Source organism: Arvicanthis niloticus, chromosome 7 (genome assembly GCF_011762505.2).
Source record: "Arvicanthis niloticus isolate mArvNil1 chromosome 7, mArvNil1.pat.X, whole genome shotgun sequence".
NCBI classification, from domain to species: Eukaryota; Metazoa; Chordata; class Mammalia; order Rodentia; family Muridae; genus Arvicanthis; species Arvicanthis niloticus.
In genome coordinates, this window is record NC_047664.1 from 38758094 (window position 1) to 38778335 (window position 20242).

Genomic DNA, 20242 nt, shown 5'->3' on the forward strand with positions numbered 1-20242 from the left:
GGGTGCTTGTTGCTAGAGACGCTAGATAGCCCTGGAGGATAATAAGGGCCCTTGAGATAGTTGCATCCATCATGGATGGAGGCTGGGCAGTGCCACCTGTGGCCACATGAGAAGTGGTTTGATTCCAGATGTACTTGAAAATAGAAGTGGGGCGTCATGGTATCTACCTTTCATCCTGGCACTCTGAGACTTCAAGGCAAGCTTGGTCTACATAGTGAGTTATAGAACAGCAGAGAGATACTATCCAACTTTAAAAAAGAAAGAAAATGAAAATAGAGCCAGGAGGATTTGGGGAGGGGCAGGTCAATGTAGCTGTAAGGACAAGCTCCTGGCCCAGCACCAGAGAAAGAAGAGTGGAACCGTTACACTGTTGAGTTCTCTGTGCCTGAGTAAGGACAGGAGAGAGGAGCTGAGAAGACAGTGAGGTAAGTGGAGGGACCTCAGAGTAGAAGGAACAAACAACCAGGAGGCAGGAGAGAGCTGAAGCATGTTCTGAGTGCTGTATTGAGGGTTCTAGGGAGATGAAGGCAGCATGTCTCTCATGCTACCGTGGTTAAGCAAACACCAGGACTGGACTGACAGACTTGGTATTTTGGGCCACTGGTGAATAAGCTTGACTTGGGTTTCTTGGAAGGAACAGAGCTGGAGAGGTCTAGCACAGTACCTTGGCAAGCGCTTTAGGTTTTCCTAAGGGCTCTGCATTGTCCTGGAGCCACAGTGCAGCTTCCCTGTTTGTCATTGGCTTAATATGCCATTCAGATGACTAAACATAGCTTAGGTTATCTCAAACACAAGGCAGGCATTTTCTTTCCAAGATGCCTTTTGTTTTCTTAGATTTAGTCCTGGACTGACTTTGGTGTCTGATTATTGTTGAGCCCTGAGCCCAAACCTTGGGCACAGGATACCTTCATATTTACCCGGATCTCTGTTCTTGTTCCCAGACATTCCCATACTGGATGTCCTCTAGGGAACAGAGGTGCCCTGAGTGCATGAAGTGCTGAGTGATCGTAGGGAGCCCGTGCAGGAGTGTTTATAACGATTGGTAGATGACAAACGTAAAGACCAGAGGATGCAACTTCTTCCTCCCAGATACTTGTAGCTGGGACTGATGGCCTGCACATGACCTTTTTCAGAGACTTCCTCCCTCTCTGCGCTGTACCTACAGCATGCCGAGGTTCCAGTGTGACTAAAGAATCTCACGTGACTCTGGCCTCATTGTACGTGTGTCAGTGTATCTGTCCTTCCTTCATTCTTTTGCCACCCTTAGCCAGGGTTCTGGGACCCAAGCCACCAGCTGCAGCATTACCCACCTACACTCTTCTGTCCAAGCTACCTTTTCCTAGGTTTCATGTCTTCTATGCCTATGGCCTGTGTAGGAAGTGCTGAGGAAGGAAACTGAGTTGGTCTGCCTGAAAATACCTTTTTTGTTTGGTTGGTTTGGTTTTTGTTTTTGGAGGTAGAGTTTCTCTGTCTAGCCTTGGTTGTCCTGGAACTCACTCTGTAGACCTGGCTGGCCTTGAACTCAGAAATCCGCCTGCCTCTACCCCTTGAGTGCTGGGATTAAAGGTGTGCTCCACCAGCGCTGGCTGAAAATATCTTGCTGACACATTCCATTCACAAAGTAACCATGCTCTCCTCTTCCCCCAGTCACCTCCTCAGTCTTGATGACCTGCTTCACAAGTTTGCCCCCCCCCCCGCGTGCCCCTCCTTTTTTTTTTTTTTTTTTTTTGGCAGGATCTCAGGTAGCTCTGGCTGGCCACCTTCCTTTGGGGGGGGGGGGTTAGGGTTGATCCCTAAGGAATACTAGACTTTCTCTTTATCAGCTTATTCCTCACCCTAGCCCACGGCTGAGTGGGATTGAATTGGTCATGCCTAACATGGGCTGGGAACTCTGAGTCTGTGTTCAGAGGAAGGATGAGTGATGGGTGGGGGTGGGGCATGGTTTCTGAGAGCATCCCTGCAGCAGCTAGTCCTGAGGAGGTGAAGCTCTGGCTAAGGAGGCTTTTCTAAGGAGGGCAAAGCCTGAGCTTCTCTGGAGGCATTTTTTTTTTTTCACTTAGAGTGAGTTGAGTCTGGGTCTCCAAAACTTCTGGCCTGGGACTATTGCAGAATTGCCGTTTTGGTGCATCTGTCAGTGGCACACAGGACCTGGTCCTCTTCTCTGTGCTTTGGGCTCTCCTCTCTTAAAGGCTCCTGTCCACACCTGAGGCCTCTGGCTTATCTCTTTCAGCATCTAGCCCAGGGCCATTTCCTAGGATTACCTTGGCTGTGGATCTTTCCAGTACCCACTCTTTTTCTCCACATTTTCAGCACCGGGTTCTTCTTCCCCCCCCCCCCCCGCCCCCAACAGACCCTGGGGCAACCATGCCAGGCAGGCATAAGTCCTGTGTCCCCAGCATCCTTAGGGAACACACCGTGGGTGGAGGGCTGCCCAATTAAGGAAGCATCCCTACCCATGAATGTTCAGGTGTAGGGTTCAGGGCACCGGTCCCCACTCTGTCTCTGAAATCTGGACAAACGTCTTCACCCCTGTCAGGCTGTAGGCACATACTTCTAGGCTCCTGGAAGGAGCAGTCAGCCGCTGGGTGTGAGGAAGCAAAGCTGGGTCTCCTGAGTCTTCCTAGACACCCAGGCAGAGGAGTGTGTGAGCCTTCGTGTGGAGCTCAGGAGAGGTAGTGACTCTGGGCTGCTTCTTTATTCAAGAGGACCTTGATGCCACCCAGGAATGGCCTAAGGGAGAACGGCAGAGGGCGCCCCACGACAGGAAGGAGGAACAGGGCTAACCAGGGCCATGGACTGCCCTGTTGTCTGCGCAACTCGCACAGTAACATCTTTTGAGTCTCCAAGCCCTTCAAAGTGTCTATTCATGGGCTCTAGTTCTGGCCTCTCCACACTTTCAGAAGGTTCTGATGCGTTGGCTCTAGTGCAGGCCACCATCAGGGCCATGGGGGCAGATGATTATAGGAGGACTGGGGCAATGAAGGGAATGAGCAGGCAGACCAGGGAAAGAGACCTCTGCAGAACCGAGGGGGACATCCAGATCGCACTGATGTGAGTATTGTCAAGGCCCCTAGGCCTGGAGGTGCAGGACAACGAAGGAGCAAATCTGGTCAGGAGAGATGCCCTATAGGCACTAGACCACTTTGCTGCTTCTGAGGCTACAGACTCCAGCGACCCTCAAACCTAGGGTCCTGATTCAGACCTACTTGGCTCCACCAGTCCTCAATACTCAGCCTCACTTTCCCCGGGGCCCTTCTGCCTGACTACCCCCAGCCCCCGGCAGTGTTTCTGCAGACCACCTAGCCAACATCAGTACCTAGGAGAGGTCAATGTGGCTGGTCAGGGGCCTCAGCCTGTTTGGGTACTATCAGTGAGCTCCTTTGAAATATCCAGAGATTTAGCATCAGTGTCCAGGAAGGTTGCTGCTGGGACCCAGATAAGCGCGCGCGCGCACACACACACACACACACACACACACACACACACACACACCCTCCATGTCTTGAAAACACAGAGGGGAATCCTCTCTAGCCTGACCCTCTCCTCCCCAGTCCCTTTAAGCTGTTGGATTCTCCATATCCTACTCCCAGGCTTGCAAGACAGGCCCCTTCAGTCTCTAGATGACCTTAGCCGCTCTGCTGGCTCCAACCATGGTTCGGCATAAGGCAGACTGAGGGTCCTCCGCTCTGTTCCAGAGACGTCAGAGTCTCCGTGAGCACGTGGATTAATTCGGCTTTGGGGGTGCCCATCCCCATGACCTAGGAAAGTGGATATGCCACTACGCATTCCCCACTCCATGCGCGCCTAGTCTGCTGCGTCTGCATGTCTTGCTCCTGGGGACTGTGAGACCACGGCTCAGAAGCGAGCCCCCGCTGCACCTGCACCAAGGCCACGGGGCGCATGCGCCGGCCGGGAAGGCGGGGGCCGAGCCGGGAGGGGTCCTGCAATCCTGAAGGTCTGCTGCCGGGAGCTATCCCGTGTCAGATTGGAGTGGGGTGGGGTTCGGCCCTGCGTCAGGCAACGCGGGCATCATACCCTATTTCAGCCTCACTCTCTCTCAGTCTTTTCGGCCCCGGCGGCGGGCTCGGAGGGCGCCTGTCAAGGGAACACGGTGCCCCTCACGAGGACTTCGGCCGGGAGCCGCGTACAGACAAAGGGGTGGGAGACGGAGACACTTCCGTGACTATTGCCAGCGGCCGCGGAAGAAGAAGACGCATTGCTGCAGGGACGCCCGCCCGAGCTCAGCGGCAGCTTTGCGGGAGCTCAGGGGTGGGGTGAGAGGCGTCCATCACTCGCCGTCCTCCTGGCGAGCCTCAAGTCCCCCACGCAGCGCCTCTCTGAGCACCCTGTCCCTGCGGCCGCTCACTCGCGGCTCAGAGAGGACCACTTCCTCGCACGCTCTCCGCTCGGCCCCTCTGTGCTCCCGCGGTCCTCCTGCCACGCAGCCCAAGTGTGCCATCGGGCGGGCGCGGAGGCGGCGTCTGCTCCCACCCCCGAGATCACATGGTGACCCTCGGCAGCCAATGCAGTGGACGCTAGGACCCTGCGGGACCCCGGGCGCCGCGACTGCACTGGCGCCGCTGCATTATAAATACTTCTCCAAAATGCGGCGCAGCTCCCTGCGCGCGCCCCGGCCGCCCGCTGCCTCCGCCCTGCGCCCCTGAGCCGCTGCCGCCGCTGCCGCCGCCGCGGGTCCGAGGGCGCCGCGCCCTTGCCCTGGGCTCGGGCTCTGCCCGCCGCCGCCGGCTCGCGTCCCTACGCTGCGCCGCCTGGCCGGGTGCATGCATTGTGGGCCTCCCGACATGGTCTGCGAGACGAAGATCGTGGCTACGGAGGACCATGAGGCACTGCCGGGGGCCAAGAAGGACGCGCTGCTCGCTGCCGCCGGAGCCATGTGGCCCCCGCTGCCCGCTGCGCCCGGGCCGGCCGCCGCACCCCCACCCGCGGCAGGTCCCCAGCCCCACGGAGGCACCGGGGGCGCGGGGCCGCCGGAGGGGCGCGGCGTGTGCATCCGCGAGTTCCGCGCAGCAGAGCAGGAGGCGGCGCGCCGCATTTTCTACGACGGCATCTTGGAGCGCATCCCCAACACGGCTTTTCGCGGCCTGCGGCAGCACCCGCGCACCCAGCTGCTCTACGCCCTGCTGGCGGGTCAGTGCGCCGCGGGGGGCGGGGGGCCGGCGGGGCTGCGGCAGTCCCGCTCCGGGCCCGGCTCCAGCGGGTTCAGCGGACCCCTCCGGGGACCGTCGCGCGTGACTTTCTCTGCCTTCCTCCTGGGTCCCCATCTCGGAGCCCGGGTGCCGCGTCGGTGCGCTGGACCGGCTGGGAGGAGACCTGCTTGCACCCGCGGCGCAGCGCTCCGGGCTTTCGGCCAAGGCGCCTGGGCCGGGCGTGGGAACTGGCGCAGGCTGAGTGCAGGGCGCTGCGGACTGGGAAGCACTGGGTTGGCAACTCAGTCCGCGGCGCCCGTTCTCTCCGTCGCGGGGCATCCCGGGTGGGGGCGGCGTGACAGGGCAGGTAGCGCTGCAGCTGCGGCCTGGCGCGACAACTATATATAATCTGCGGGCGGGGGAGGCCGCCTGAGGCTCAAGTGCTAATTTATGACGGGAAGACAGCCAGCTCTGCAGGGAGCCAGGGAGACTGTTCACCAGAGCCAGGGCTACAGAGAGGATACCCCGTGCTATCTTGAAGCACACCCCCTCCCATTCCGTGCCATCCCATTCTGCAGATGAGGAGCTTGAGGCGACTCACCCAAGGTCATTCAAAGGAGGCAACTTTTGCTCTTGTGCGTTTTCCTCCTCCACAGCATAAATGAAGTTGGAAATGGCGTGGTGTTTGTCGCCTGATTCTATCAACCTAGTGGGCTCCGAAGCTGCCCAGAGAGGGCTCTAGTTGGGTCCTTTCACAGCCCGGCGCGGGATGACCTGCTTCGATAGGCAGTGCCCTGGTGTCTCTGTCCAGCTCTTTGACTTAGCACCAGGCTAGGTGGAGTAGGCAAGAGCCCCTTTGGAAACTGAGGGAACCAAGGGCTGACCAGCACTGGTCTGGCCTAGGCTGTATTGTGGACCTTTGTTTCAGGTTGTGAAGGTAGCAGGTGTTTACGCCAGAGAGCTTGGAAATGAGGAAGCGTAGAGAGGGACTGCGGCCATGACTGCTACACAGAGAAACAGTCCCTGGTGGGGAGCATCCCTAAGCACTGATTTACCAAGGTGGTTTGGACTCCGGGTGCTCTGGGACCTACGCATGTCCAGCCTGGCCGCGTGCCCCTCTGCACCTGCCACCTCACCTGTGCTCCCTTGCCTGCAGCCCTCTGTTTTGCTGTGACCCGCTCACTGCTGCTGACATGCCTGGTGCCGGCTGGGCTCCTGGCCCTGCGCTACTACTACAGTCGCAAGGTGATTCTGGCCTACCTGGAGTGTGCGCTGCACACGGACATGGCCGACATTGAGCAGTACTACATGAAGCCGCCAGGTGAGTTCTGGAATTCTCTAACTCTGCTTACCCCCTCCCTCTTCACCTTCAGGCACAAGAGGGCCTAGGCTGTGGGATCCTGATGTTCTGAGCCTTCTGAATGACTGAGGCCTCTAGCTAAGGGTGGAGTGTCAGCAGGGGAGAGCCAGAAAGAAGTCCTCCCCACCGTGTCCTCTGTTGGATACCTTTTCCTGGTACCTGCCATTTGTTTGTGTGTTTGAGGGTGAAGTCCTGGCTGGACCCGAGCCAACCCAAAGTGGAGGAATCCTGGGTGGCACAGGAGATGTCTCAGGGAGCAGAAGATTGAGCAGGGGGTTCAGGCCTTACTTGGCCTCCTGACTAGGTTAGTGAACCACAAGGTATTATCCCAGACCCCAAGGCTTTCTGTAGAAAGAGGGTCTGGGACTCTGATCTACAGGAGCTAGAGACTGGTCTCTCCCCGAGGCAAGCCATGAAGCAGGCTGGGGTGTGGGAACCAGAGGAGAGAGACATTTTGGGATGTGAGGAGCTGAGCATAGGGGACTGGCCAGCAGGAACCAGGTCGATTTCAAGAAGGGCAGCTGCTCTGGCCTTGCCAGCTATAGTTTTTGCCAGCTCCTCCCCAGCCATCCCATCTTGTACCCCAATGTCCTGTTTAGCTGGCCTTGGGGCCTGCTGTTCTTCTCAGCCCCTACCCACATTCAAGTACACTTTCCTGTCCTCTGCAGGGCCCTAGACCTACCTGCCTCTGCTTGGGAAAAGGAGGTGGAAAATGGCTGAAGCGGGCTGTGGTAGATAGCAGGAGTTGATGGGTGTGGTCAGAGGTTCCTTTTCTGTGCTCTTTCTGAACTTCAGGACCCTCAGGGGTTAAAGTGTGGCAGTTCCTGCTAACCTTTGAGCATCTGCTGGGTTTACAGGACCCCACAAGAGCTAACGCTGGACACCAACTAACTGGGCTGTGTAGATTTATGGGAGTTCTTATGCAAGTGGGAAGAGTGACAACTGGGTGCTGGGGGCTGTCCTGACCTCTGGTCTGATTGTGTGGGGCAGCTGGTAAGAGGGCAGTTGGCGTATGGGGTTGGGACCAGGGGCCTCCATGAGCTGGTAGCTTTCTCTGCTACACTGGTGGAGGGTGGGCAGGCAGCACCCTCAACTGTAGAGCACAGAGTCTGCACGGGAGGAACTGGCTTCCCCAGAGGTGAGAAGTGTAGGGAGGAGTGCTTCCTACTCCTAGGTGAGGGCAAGTACAGGTGCAGAGCCTTTAGGGGAAGTGTGGTCCTTTGAAGGAGGCTGGAGGTGGGGTGTGTAAGGCCAATTAGGCCAGATCACCCACAGCAAGTCACTCTCTTGGCTGGGCCAGATGCTCCGTCCCTTCCACATTCCCTCAGCGTCTCTGGGTATCCCTTTGACCGTGGACCTCTAGTGCATGAAGGTGACTGGGTTCCCCGTGGTCTGTGCCCTTCAGCATTCCTCCCATCCAAACTCCTTGTTCTCACTCTCTCCTTTCTTGTAGGAGTGTGGGTGGGATGGCTTCTCTGTAGGTGGGGATGGCTAGCCTGGTGTCAGGCTCATTGCCCGGTAGAAGCTGGGTTACTGGGGTTGGGGTGTGTGTGGCTGTCTGTAGTCCCTCACTGGGTTATAAAACATTCTTCTGGGTTCTCATTCAGTTCTGTCCATGCAAAGATGCTGTGGGAGGAGTGTGGCAGGCCAAAGGCTGGGATTCAGAATGTGTCAGCAAGACATACTCTGCCCTGTGGCGCTGGCTGTGATTGCCTGGGGTTTTTCAGGAGGTCTGGCGGTAGGAACCTGCTTCGTCAAGGCCTGTCCAGCTCCTAGGCACCTCCAACTACTATTCTAGCCAGGCTAGTAGAGACTCAGGCTGTAGCTGATTGTGTCTGCTTGTGACATGGGATCCTGTCATGCAAAGTTGGGGAGGTTGGCCTGGACTGAGGCTTGTGGAGTGTTCTTGCTGCTCAGAGGGTCTAGAGGAGGCAGGTTATCTTAAATCATGGCCTCCTGTGGTGTTCAAAAGAGCTGAATGGTGGGTCAGGGCACTGGAGGATTGAGCATCATCGTGATACCTTGACATGGCACCCAGCTGGAACAGGCAACTCTGAAGCCTCTCCAGTCTTCCATGCAAAATGTCCCTGACTGTCATGTTCTTCCTAGGTTCCTGTTTCTGGGTGGCTGTGCTGGACGGCAACGTTGTGGGCATCGTGGCCGCTCGGGCCCATGAGGAGGACAACACAGTGGAGCTGCTCCGCATGTCCGTGGACTCGCGCTTCCGCGGCAAAGGCATCGCCAAGGCTCTGGGCAGGAGGGTGTTGGAGTTTGCCATGTTGCACAACTATTCTGCAGTGGTACTGGGCACCACAGCTGTTAAGGTGGCCGCCCACAAGCTCTATGAGTCACTGGGCTTCAGACATATGGGCGCGAGTGATCACTACGTGCTGCCTGGCATGACCCTCTCGCTGGCCGAGCGCCTCTTCTTCCAGGTCCGCTACCACCGCTACCGCCTGCAGCTGCGCGAGGAGTGACCACCACCACCTGCCCACCACCCTGTCTGCCCCCGTCCACCTCTGCCCTCCTGCTCGCTGCCCAGTGCGGCCCTGCTTTCCAGTGCTCACCTTGGCGTTTGTTTGGGTTTTCCTTTTTCAGCATCATGCTGGTTCATCACCTGGCTGGTTCTGGGGCCACAGGGTCCCAGTCCAGAGTGTTCATCCACAACACTCTGGTGGGGTGGATTGTCTGCAGCCATGGCCCTTGCCTCCCCAGCCCATCAGAGTGGTTCATCATGCCTTCAAGAGTAGCATTGTGGACCATCTGAACTATCCACAAAGCTGCCCAGCCTGCCTCCATCAGGGAAGGACTAGCCTTGCCCATCAAGCACAGAACCTCTAAAACACCCCCTCCCCCCCAGGAGCAGAACCCTGGCCCCCAGCCAGGCTAAGGCTCAGCTATTGGGCTCTGGAAGAGTGGTCTGCTGGACTGGCCAGCCACTGCCCCATGGGGGGCCGAGCTGGCCCCAGGCCCTGCTTTGCCCTGTGCATGCTAAGGACATGGCCTGGCTGCAGCATGCCGCATGCCACAGCCCCCTGCCCTGCTGCCCTGCCCAGCCTGGACCTCAGGCCTGAGCTGGTGAGCTCCCTTGTCCTGTCCTGAGCTGGCCTCTGGAGGGCCTACCTGCCTGACTCTGTCTGCTCTCTGGTGGGGCCAGGCCTGGGTTGGCCTTACCTAACCTGGCTCTATCCACTCCTGCTTTGCTTTGAAATCATCTTACCTCTTTCCCTTTTTGGTCCCCGTGCCTCCTTGCTCTGGCTGACTTGGCTGGTCACCGGGGTTTGGTTCCTGTAGCAATCCACTGCACAGCATGGTGGGAATTTCATGGGGGCGGGGGGAATACCTCCCCCAACACCTGTTAGATCAGGTGGCCACCTCTCAGCTGCCTGAGGTCCTGTGGCCTCATGCTGTTTGTGTGGTCTGCCCTGTGAATGTAACTAGCCCAGGCTGTTGTTGGCAATGCCTGCCACAGCTTCTTCCAGCCTGAAACAACCCATTCTCTAATAAGTTACGTAGACAGAATAGCACTCTGCATGACTTTAATTACTGGGACAAAATGGTAGTTTGAGCCTCCAGACACACATCGGTGTGGTGCTAGCATACGCACGGTCTCTGGCCCCATTTGATGGGGGTGGGTGGCCGGGTAGGTAGAAGATTTCAGTTTGAAGTATGGAAGGAAACTCTAATTTAGTGTAAATGCCCCCAAAGTGCCCTCACAACACAAAGTCTGTGAGGCTCAGGCTGTCCCTTGATTCCTTGTATGCAGGATTGAGGGGACTGGAGGGTCCTAAAGCCTCATAGAAAGGGCTGGGCACTGCTTTTGAGGACAGGAGCTGGTGGTTGGGGTGGGTCCAGCCATCCCACAACAGACTAATCTAGGCCAACTATGCTCCTGGCCTCTCCTTTTTGAGGTCCCACTTAGGGTCCAGCCTAGATGGGGGTGGGGATGGCCTCGGACAGGGAGAGGAAGTAGCTGGCAGTGTTCATGTGGCCAGCTGAAACTTGGACTTAGCTTTAGTGCAGGGGGTGCATAAAGGCCCATGCATACTCCTCTGTGTGGGGCTTGGGTGAGGAGTGGCAGGCTAGGTAGACCACAGAGCTGGGCCCTGGCACCAAGGCTACATTATTAGAAAGGCTCTTTAGAGTTAATGAGTTGGTGGAAAAACCCAGCTTCCTGAGGGGCGTTTTGTCCTGTTAGCAATTGAGGCATTTGCAGAACACTGTACAGACCCCGCTCTCCCCTGTACATTCCTCCCTGGTGGTGCCCGGTCCCCACTTGGGGATGGGAGTTTTGTAGACTGTACAGAAATTGGCACCCTATTTTCTTGCAGCTCTCAGATTTTGTTAATCTGGATTATACAGACAGACGTAAAGTGTTTTAGCAAAATGGAAAACAAACAGTTGTGCCTTTTTTCTCTTTTCTGTTTGGAGTGGTCTCGGCTCGGGGCTAGTCTTAGTTGTTGTGGGGTTATAGGGACTGCTGGTGTTTGAGGCCCATGGGGTCAGAGACTGCTGGTGGGTCTGAGGCCTGGGTGGGCCTAAGTGGGAGCCAGGTCTGCTGGACATCACCAGCTGCTAAGGCTTCTCTGATCCTGTGCCTTTGGGACCTGCAGTCTTTTGGGGTTGGAGGGTATGGCAGTGCACTGGGATCACTTGGGCCAGGGCAAAGCTTGGGGATCCTGTAGCCACCCATGTCTCCTTGATACTGACCTGGGATGAGCTCCATCCTAGGAGCCTGGGGGGAGGTGTGGCCCTCCCAGCCTCTTAGCACCAGCCTCTTCCTGCTGAATAACCCATGGATAAAGGGAAGTTTGCTGGGCTCTCAAGTATTCGTTGCCTTCTGTTGCTGCCAAGACTTGGTAGAGATTCCAGGAATGGATGGTGGGGTAGGCTCCAGCTGCACTAGGATGGAGCCTCACCAAGCAGTATGTAGCTTGGCAGGGTCTGAGGCCCTGGAGACACACCTGTCTCCTTGGGTTGGAGAAAGCTGAGCATGCTGATGACTGGGCCTGACCATGTCCACTCCATCCTCCCAGCCAGAGCTATATAAGTGCTCTGCACATGTGCACTGATGTGAATTTTGTGTTTGTTGAAATTCTAATGTTTCTTCTACCTCTGTGGAGGCCCTCCTCCCTGCTCCACTTGGTGGCCATGTGCTTGGTGTCCCTCCTCTGAGTTTGCTAGCCATCTCCCCCTCCCTTGGGCCTTCAAGCACCTGAAGTGGCCAGCACCTGTACTCTGGGTCTGGGAAGGCCCAGGGAAGACCAGCCTGGGGTCTGACTCTGCTCAGGATCTGTGGCTTCCAGGAGTTCTATTGTTTGCTTGGAACCTTTAGAGTAGGGAGGGGGGAAGAGATGATGGAATGTTCCAGAATGTCAGTGTGGGATGACCCTATAGCATAGATGTGGTATACCATTGCTTGACTGTCTCCTGGCAGCTGCCACTGCCCAGGCATGTGTCTCTGCAGATGCCTAGTCTCTGTTGTATGGTCAAGAGGCTGGCCTGTATGTGCTAAGATCTGGCTCCTGAAGGGTGGGGCAGCACACTCCTGAGTGTAGCGAGGCCATGCCCTGGTGGCCACAACAGCCTCTTCCATGTCCTGATCTCACTCCTGTGCTTACTCTTCATCCTAGCAATGCCCTGTGGTTGGGCAGCTGCTGAGGGATGTGCTAACCTGGGTGAGGTGGTAAATGGCTGGCTCTGGCTGGGAGGCCCTGTGGATAACAGGTTAGTCTCAGGGGCTTCGATGGTTCCTATCTTACACAGGTACCCTTCCTGAGATAAGGGGATAGGTCAGAGGACAGAGTCAGGGACACACCTGAGGTGAGCTTGGGCTTTGGCCTGGTGCCTGGGACTTGCTAGACTGTCACTTGTTGCTGGAAAACACGCTGCCCATTCCTACTTGCTTTTGCCAGTCCCAGGTAGCCCCACGATCACAGCTTCCTGGAGCTGGCTTCCAGGACTGTGCCTGTGGTTAGAGGCCCAGGTACAAAAGTTTTTGGGTTATGCTGGTGTCCCAGGCTTCTTGGGGGGCTGGATGTGACTTCCTAGCTGGGTAGGAACTATGCAGCACCCATCTTCTTGTCAGGCCCAAGGGGCAGGCTGAGAGAGTTGATCTGAGGTGGTTGTGTCTCCCTGTCCATGGTAGCGGTGCTGCTGGCACCTGTTGCTACTGCCCTCTTGGTCAGTTGTAGCCTCAGTGATGGTTCTGTCCTTGGCTCTCGGCTACACTCTATGTTGGGTGTGGGGCAGCCCCTGGGCTGTGCTGCTCTTGGTGCTGCCATCACTGTGCTTCCAGCAAGGGAGGGGTCCATGACAGTGGGCAGAACTTGCCTGGAGCTGGGTGGAAGATGAGCCTTGACTTACCACTGTTGGATGTATTTTATTTTTAAAACAGCAATAATTAGCCATTTTAAAGAAGGGGTTTACTTGTATAAATGTGCATGCCCATCTGTGTATGTGCATCTGTGCACATGTGAGTATGTGCATCTGCGAGTATGTGTTTGCATGTGTGAGCATCTCTGTGTGTGTAGGAACTGTGCAGCATCCACAAGGTCATCTTCTTGTCAGGCTCAAGGGGCAGCCTGAGAAAGTTGTCTTGAGGTGCATGTGTGCGCACACACACAAGCACATGCCATCTGTGCTCATGTGCTGATGTGACTATATGTGCCCAAGAAATCACATTCATGTGTTGCATGTGTGTGAGCATGTGTGAGTATGTGTGGGCATCTCCATATGTGTATGAATGTGTGCATGTTTGTATGTGCACATGTGTAGCAGTGGGAGGGAACCTGTGGGGACAGTCTCTGATCTGGGAGGCACTTTGTGGTAAGAAGCAGGGTCTTGTGGTTGTCTCTCACTATGCCCATTCCCTCCCCTGTCCTGCCCAGCTCCATGTGAATGTAGCACAACCCCGCCAGGCCAGCTGAGCCTCTGCTGGCCCTCACCTCTGTCCATCAGCTGAGGGTAGGGTAGAGGAGCTGAAGGCCCCTTGGATAGGACTCGGACTGGGTTTGGCCAGGGTGCAGAGAGTATGACACAGTGGTAGGTCTCACTGTTGTGGTTTGTTCCTGAATTTGTACTGTGAGCCCATGATGGGGTTGGGGGTGTCCTGAAACCCCAGGATGTGCCAAAATAGCCCCTAGGGCCAGGTGACGAGCCGAGTTCCCAAGAAGACAGGCTGGGGGCCCAAGTGGGTGTGTGCCCCTGCCTGCACGGCCCCCAATGCTGCTGTTTTTCAATAAAACCAGAATTGAAGGAACCAGGCTCTGTGCTTTTTTGAGGCACCTCCTGTGGTGGATATACTGGCTTTCCCATGCTCTGGGCCTTTTCTGCCTGTGTTTGGCTGAGCTGGACACTGGAGCAGGAGTGGAATCATTGAGACAGGGTTAGGACCTTGCTATCCCTGTGGAGTTGAGGCCCCTTCCTGAAACTATTACCAAGCTCAACCTCCCATGATGCTCTGTCTCTTACTAGGGAGGAGGGGCTTGGACTTCTCTCTGGCCAGGGATGATTAGGGGCTGTAGCCCTTCATGATTTCCTAAGCATGGTAGATATAGTGGCAGCAGCCAGACTAGGACAGCTTGGCTGTAGGGTGGAGAGGTAGTAGGGGTGGAGTGGTGGCGAAGGTAGAGGGGTAGGATTGCCTCAGGCCCAGCAGCAACCTGAAGGTTTTACTCTGCCTCTATGCTGGTTCCCTATAGTCCTTGGGCAATTAAACTTCAGGTACAGCTGAGACACCCTTGGTGCAGTCTCCAGGCTACCAAGCCCCACTTGTCTGGCCTGGTTCTGGTAGATATTTACAAGGCCAACACCCATGGGCTTATGGGGGTTGGATCCATGAAGAGCTTCATTTTTTTTTCTGAGGGCTCTCCTAGACCCTGATAGTGCTGGCAGCCAACTGCTGGGTGGCTCCACCACAGGCTGTGTGTCCCCTGCTGCTTGTCTACCTGTCTACCAACATGCATCTTAGGAATGGTATGAGATTAGAATCTTCACAGGTATCAGTGTTGGCCAGGTTGAGGGGTAGACATCTTGGTGAATGAAGACACATATCCTGTCAGACCCTGTGCAGTTGTCAGCCAGCCTTGTCAGTAGGGAGACCCTTGAAGGCTGTGGGAGGGTTTCCTAAACTCAGACACTCAGCTCAGCCCCTGGATAGCTTTCTAGGAGCTTCCTCTGGAGGAATGTAACCATGGCATAGTCAGGGGCTGCCCTTCCCAGAGGCAGAGGGACTTGGTGATCTTTTCCTGGGCTTGGGTGTCATAACAGAGGCCAGCTTTGAAACAACCAGAAGGCCACCTGCTATGGAGCTGGTCTTTTATCTTAAACCTTGTGGTGCTCTCCCTAGTGCCAGATGTCAGCTTTCTTACTGCACATGGTCCATACTGGATTATGTTTGGCACAGAGAAGAACAGGGCCTGGGTAGACACTCATCAAGGGCCAAACTTCATTGAGGCAGTTCTCAGTCCAGCCTCTTGCTGAGTAGACTGTATGTTGTGTGTGTGTGTGTGTGTGTGTGTGTGTGTGTGTGTGTGTGTGTGTGTGTCTGTGTGTGTCTGTGTGTGTCTGTGTGTACCAATAGGAAGAACCCACTCACCTAAGGATGAAGACAGCTTCTCATTAGGTATTTAATTCAGGTGCCTCAGTTGTCCCACAAAGGGTTAATGTGGCCTGTATCAGTTTAGCCCTCACAAAGTACAAGCTTGTGACATGGGAAAGGCTGTAGGATGGGTTGGTGGAAACAAACTCTCTCATTCCACTGTTGCCTAGGGATACAGACAAACTTAGGATGAAAAACAAAATGTCCTTTATGGGGGTAGGGAACAGGGACCTCACTGGTAGCCGGACTGTTGCTGGGAGATAAGTCAGGCTGAGCCCGGGGTCTCCTGCAGTAGGGCCAGGTGTCCCCATGAGCGGCCAACACTCAAGTTCACCTTTAGGGGCACCTGTGGGGTGACAACCAGAAATGAGCTCCAAGGAGAAACCCAGTCACCTCCCAGGGCCCATGCATGTTGATGAGGAAGCAGTGCTCAGGGACACACACTTCTACAGATAGAGCAGCCACACATCCCAGCACAAATATAGACATACATGTGTAAAATCCCACTTTCCCTGTTGTAAGCTCACATCACATGCATGTACCATGGTGGACCTCCCTATCTACCAGGCTTCAGTGTGTAGGCCTACCAGGCTCCCAGGCATGGTGCCTTAGGGTAGGAATGTCTTAGTGCAACATGCGCTCACTCACCCTGTCAGAGTGTATTATGCTAGAGGGCAGAAGACCCCTGCTAGAGGTGGGCCTTTTCCCAAGGCACTAGACAAAGCCACCTTGTCAGAAAAAAGGGGCTGGCCCTCAACTGTTTCCCACAGCCTTCTGCCTCATGAGGGCCCCCTGACGGCAGCTAAATTTAGTTTCCTTGACTTCAAGCTCTTCCCTCAGCACCTACTTCTTGTTCATTATAGGCACTGTAGATTTTGTAGACTACCTCAGGGAGGAGGAGTCCTGCCACCAACTGGGTAAAATACATATGTTGCTCCTTGACTCTGCCACTTGGCCACCTGTCTAGAAGCAGTGTCATGCCCTGGTGTGCCACAGGGTGTCTTTCAATAAAGGGAAAAGTACCAGGTAGAATCTTTTCCAGGAAGGTCTCAGAGCCTGTGAGCAGAGGCAAGGCTGCTCTGAAAGGTGGTCAGCTGGCTTCTGTAGCTCTGCTCAGTTCTGAGGGGTCCATTGGGCCAGATTCTTTACTAAATGAAAAGATGTGTTTCTGGTATCATCTGGGTGGCTCTATAGGCTTCAAGGTTCCTCCTGCCTGTACTCACTACCTGGTTGTCCACACTGCTCTGGAGAGCCTGTGCTGAAACATTCAAATGTCTTTTCTTGGCAAGAACTCAGAACTACCTCCAAGCAGGGTTTAGCCAGGTGCAGAGTAGGCTTGTGTTTAGACATGTCTTGGGGTATACTTGGAGTAGGTAGGGTCCAGTGCTCACACCTTCAGTGATGTTGAGTCTCAGAGAAGGAGTTTAGCCAGAGGCTGGTAGAAACAACAGTGGATATCCATGGTGGTGGCTTCTTACCAGGTAGCAGCCAAGTCATCCAGTAGGGAAAGGGCTCCGCAGCAGGGCAGGGGCAAGTGTAGGTTTGGAGGGCAGTAGTCCTGGTGCACAAGACTGGAATTTGCCTTCTTCCTTGCCCCCCTGACCTCTGAAGGTGGTGGGGCCCTCTTGCCCACCCTAAGTTGACTCAAAGTGTAAGGGATATAGCAGTGATGTTGGGCAGATGTGTCTCCTTACCTGCAGCTGCAGTTCCAGGGTCTGGACCTGTTGCAAGGACTCCATGATCCTTCTGACAAGAGCTGAAACAGGAAAACAGCTGCTTACAGGCTGTGTGGGTCAAGGTCTGGCCAGCCTTCTGGCTTCCAGGCCCCGAAGGGTGAGGATAAAGGAACCTTCCTTGCTGCTTGCTCCAAGTTACCTGGTTGTTTCTTGGGGCTACAGGTCACTCAAACTCTTGATCCTCTCATATAACCTCAAAGTTTATTCAATTCCCAGTGTCCACATCTACAGTTCAGGATGGAGCTTAAAGGACCCCAGGCCACTCTTCTGGTCACTGTACTGAACGAGCTGGCCCTGTCCTTCCACCCCAGCTCTTCCCAGCAGCGGCAGGCCAACAGAGGTGGGTGGGTGCTGTGACCACACCAGCAATTCTGGCTGTGATGGTACATCTATGAGGAGGCAGCAGGTTACTCTTCTTAGTCAAAATAGTCTGAGCACGGAAGGGCATATTATCTTTGAGGCTTCTGGCAAAGGTCTCAAGTTCTTGTCATGCCTCTGAAGGTAGCTTTGTGGCCCTAAGAGTACGATCTGTCTTAGGAGTTTGTGTCATAGATGCCTATGCACAAAAGCTTCATGGCTGTTCTGGAGCACTAGACATGTATCTTCTCTTACTAGGGTCACCAGGTCAGCTGCCAGCTGGGAGAAGCCTCGAGATATAGAGAGAAGCTTCAAGGAGATAGCACATTTCCTAACTGTTGGACACCACCACCCACTATGCTCCCCTGGACGCACCTGCAAACTCAGGGATCTGAGTATCTTCCACTTCAAACAGCAGCTCATCATGAATTTGGGCAACTAACCTGGAGAGGAAAGAAGTCACTTGGGAGTGTGGATACCTCCACATGAGACCTAAGGCTATCCTTCAAAGTTCCTTATAGGTTGTTTGGCATTTGGTTTATGAAAGAGTGTGGCTCTGTGTGGAATAGGTATATAGCCATCCTGGCACTATGGTCTGAGATTGCTTACCATCAGACAGCTCCAGGATGTGGGCAGGAGAGGCTAGGGGAGAGGGAGACATGATTTATGGAGAGCTGTCCAGTCCCTGACAGGCTGAGCATTTTATGCTCATGGAAGACTGGCAGAGCAGAGAAAGAACTCCCTGGGAAAGCAAAACATATGGGACCTCTTCATGTTCCCGAGTTCCCTACTCTGCATACCCATGACTGTCCTGAAACTCACTCTGCAGACCACGCTGGCCTCAACCCAGGAATTCATCTGTCTCTGGCTCCCAAGGAGTGGGATTAAAGGTGTGTGCCACCACCACCTGCCATGTTCCCCACTTTCCATTGTCTGGGATATGATGATGTGCACAGATGGGGCAGCAGTGCTGAGGTGGGTTAGGAGAGCCACTCCTGCTGTGAGGAGGGAAGCTAAATCTAGAATGTTCTGGGAATGTACCTCTCAGCTTAGAGGAAATGATGGGGCAATATTTCTTTTTAACTTTATTTTAAAGTCATAAAATACTCAAAATTAAAAATTTTAAGGTACAAAACTACATTGGATAATGGGGTATTTTGAATGGCCCATATAGTGTTGCACATGTACTCTGGGGCACCAAACCACAGCTCTAGTTGAACTTGGTTTTGAGGGCTGCTCAGATTCCACTTTCTGCACAGTCCTGTATGGCTTCTTTAGCCCCTTCTGACCTCAGAAGGAATCTAGGAAGCAGTACTTTGTTGAGTGAGCATGTTGGAGGAACAGGTATAGACTTGCACAGGATAAGAAATAAAATGCTGGGGCGATCTGAGTACTCAACCCGCAGACCTATGTCAGCACATGTGCTAGCCGGCTCAAACCTACAGGCTCCCTAGAGGGTGGGATTCTGGTGCTCAAGCTTCCCGGGGAGATGACACTTCAGTATCCTGTGGCTGTGTGCTCCCCAGACCTGGTGCTAGCACCTTTGTGGATACATAGGGGTGTGCGGTGAACCCCTGGTTCTGCACACTCAGGGCTGGAGTATGTTGTGCATGTGGTAGGGATGGTCACCAGGACCTATAGCCCTCAAGGAAGGGTTGAGGGCATAGAAGGATCCCATGAGCTCTGTCCTCTATGGGACTTGCTCTGTCTCCTGGATGGGACTCTGAAGGCAACAATCACATGCCATATGTCCCCCACTGCTGTTTGCCCTGTGCTTCCCTATGGCAGCAAGAAGCTGAGGCTTCACAGGGAAGTTGTAGCAATCCCTTTATGCCAGCAGAGATATTGAGATCTGATGGTGAACCCTGGCTGGAAGGAAGAAGCAGCCTTTAAATGTCTGAGTAGAATAGCCACGATGGCACTTGACAGCATAGTTCTATGGTGAATTGTCCATTTGTCTTTTCTGTCACCCTTTTGCTGTTGAATGGGAAAGAGAAGGGGCTACATTGCCAGCATACATTGCATCTCTGCTATGACGGGTTGACACAGAAGTCATCTGTTTTCCAACTCCCAGGGAGATGTGCAAAGGGTTGTTTTGACCATTACCTCCCTTCTCTTGCCTGGAAGGTGCTGTGATCATTAGCACAGCTGTCTATCATGACACCAAAGGGATAGGGCCTGAGCTTCTAAAACAGTCAGCAGCCTCTGTGCCTTGGACTTCTCAGGCAGGACAATGGTATACCTTTTGAGCCCAGGCTACTGTAGCCAGGTCATAGTTACTAGAGGCCAACAAATGAACATCCTAAAAATTGTTCAGGCAATGGATGTATCATGCTGGGGCCAGACTAGGGAAAAGTGAAGTATACATACACTATTCATCAGAAACATTCACAAAGGGGTGTCTTTGTGTCTTATGTACTGCCTCTGGCTAGGGCACCAACACTGCCCTTCCAGAAGTCTGACTGTGGCAGGACATGACAGGGACTAAGCTATAGCACTGATATGTTTCCTTAAACTAAAATCAAGGTGTCTGTCAGGCCTTGGTTCCCAAGGGGCTTACTTTTCAGAAGAGGTACTTGCAACTCTTTCCAGATTTAGCAGAAGTGCCTTCACACTTCTTGAAATCACACCATGCAATCTGAGCTGCCAGTGTGGCAGGACCTAATAAGTGTGACTGTTAGTCACTCACACATCACTATCACAAACACAGAGACATCACACTTCTCACTGGAAGCTGGGGCACAAGAACAAGCAGGAGAAACAGAAGAATACAGGCTTAGACCACCCAGGCTACCCGAAGGAGGGCATGCCCCCACAGCTCACATCTGCTCTACAGAGGACACAGAGCTTCTGTATTTGTATTTGCATCTGGTTGACCTGACACAGGCAGACTGACCCAGGTTCCTTTGAGAGAACTTTCCAGAAGGGCCTAATCTCATCCCTTTGCCAAGAGCCTGCCAGGAAGCTCCCTCTTACAGCACACTCTAGACATGCTCAATTCTTTGTGGTTCCCTCCTAGAAGTACATTTGTGTGGTGGTA

General features: G+C 54.4%; 2 protein-coding genes across 3 annotated transcripts in view; one reads left to right on the forward strand and one right to left on the reverse strand.

Moving 5' to 3' along the window:
* Positions 1–4781: 4781 nt before the first annotated feature.
* On the forward strand, positions 4782–13768 carry Nat8l (N-acetyltransferase 8 like). Its single transcript, XM_034508956.2, has 3 exons — positions 4782–5148; positions 6304–6468; positions 8617–13768. Exons 1-3 carry the CDS (start codon positions 4782–4784, stop codon positions 8982–8984), a joined length of 900 nt encoding a protein of 299 aa, XP_034364847.1. The 3' UTR covers positions 8985–13768.
* Positions 13769–15113: 1345 nt separating this feature from the next.
* Poln (DNA polymerase nu) overlaps positions 15114–20242 on the reverse strand; it is a 148651-nt gene continuing 143522 nt past the window's right edge. The window contains exons 24-26 of one of the 2 annotated variants that reach the window (XM_076938307.1): positions 17578–17645; positions 16804–16865; positions 15114–15455 (exon numbers count right to left, since the gene is read on the reverse strand). In XM_076938307.1, coding sequence (XP_076794422.1) covers positions 15375–15455; positions 16804–16865; positions 17578–17645 — 211 coding nt within the window. In that variant the 3' untranslated portion in view covers positions 15114–15374. Of the gene's footprint in view, positions 15456–16795; positions 16866–17577; positions 17646–20242 lie in introns of those variants that run through there. The other variant, XR_013111794.1, reaches the window with a different exon arrangement.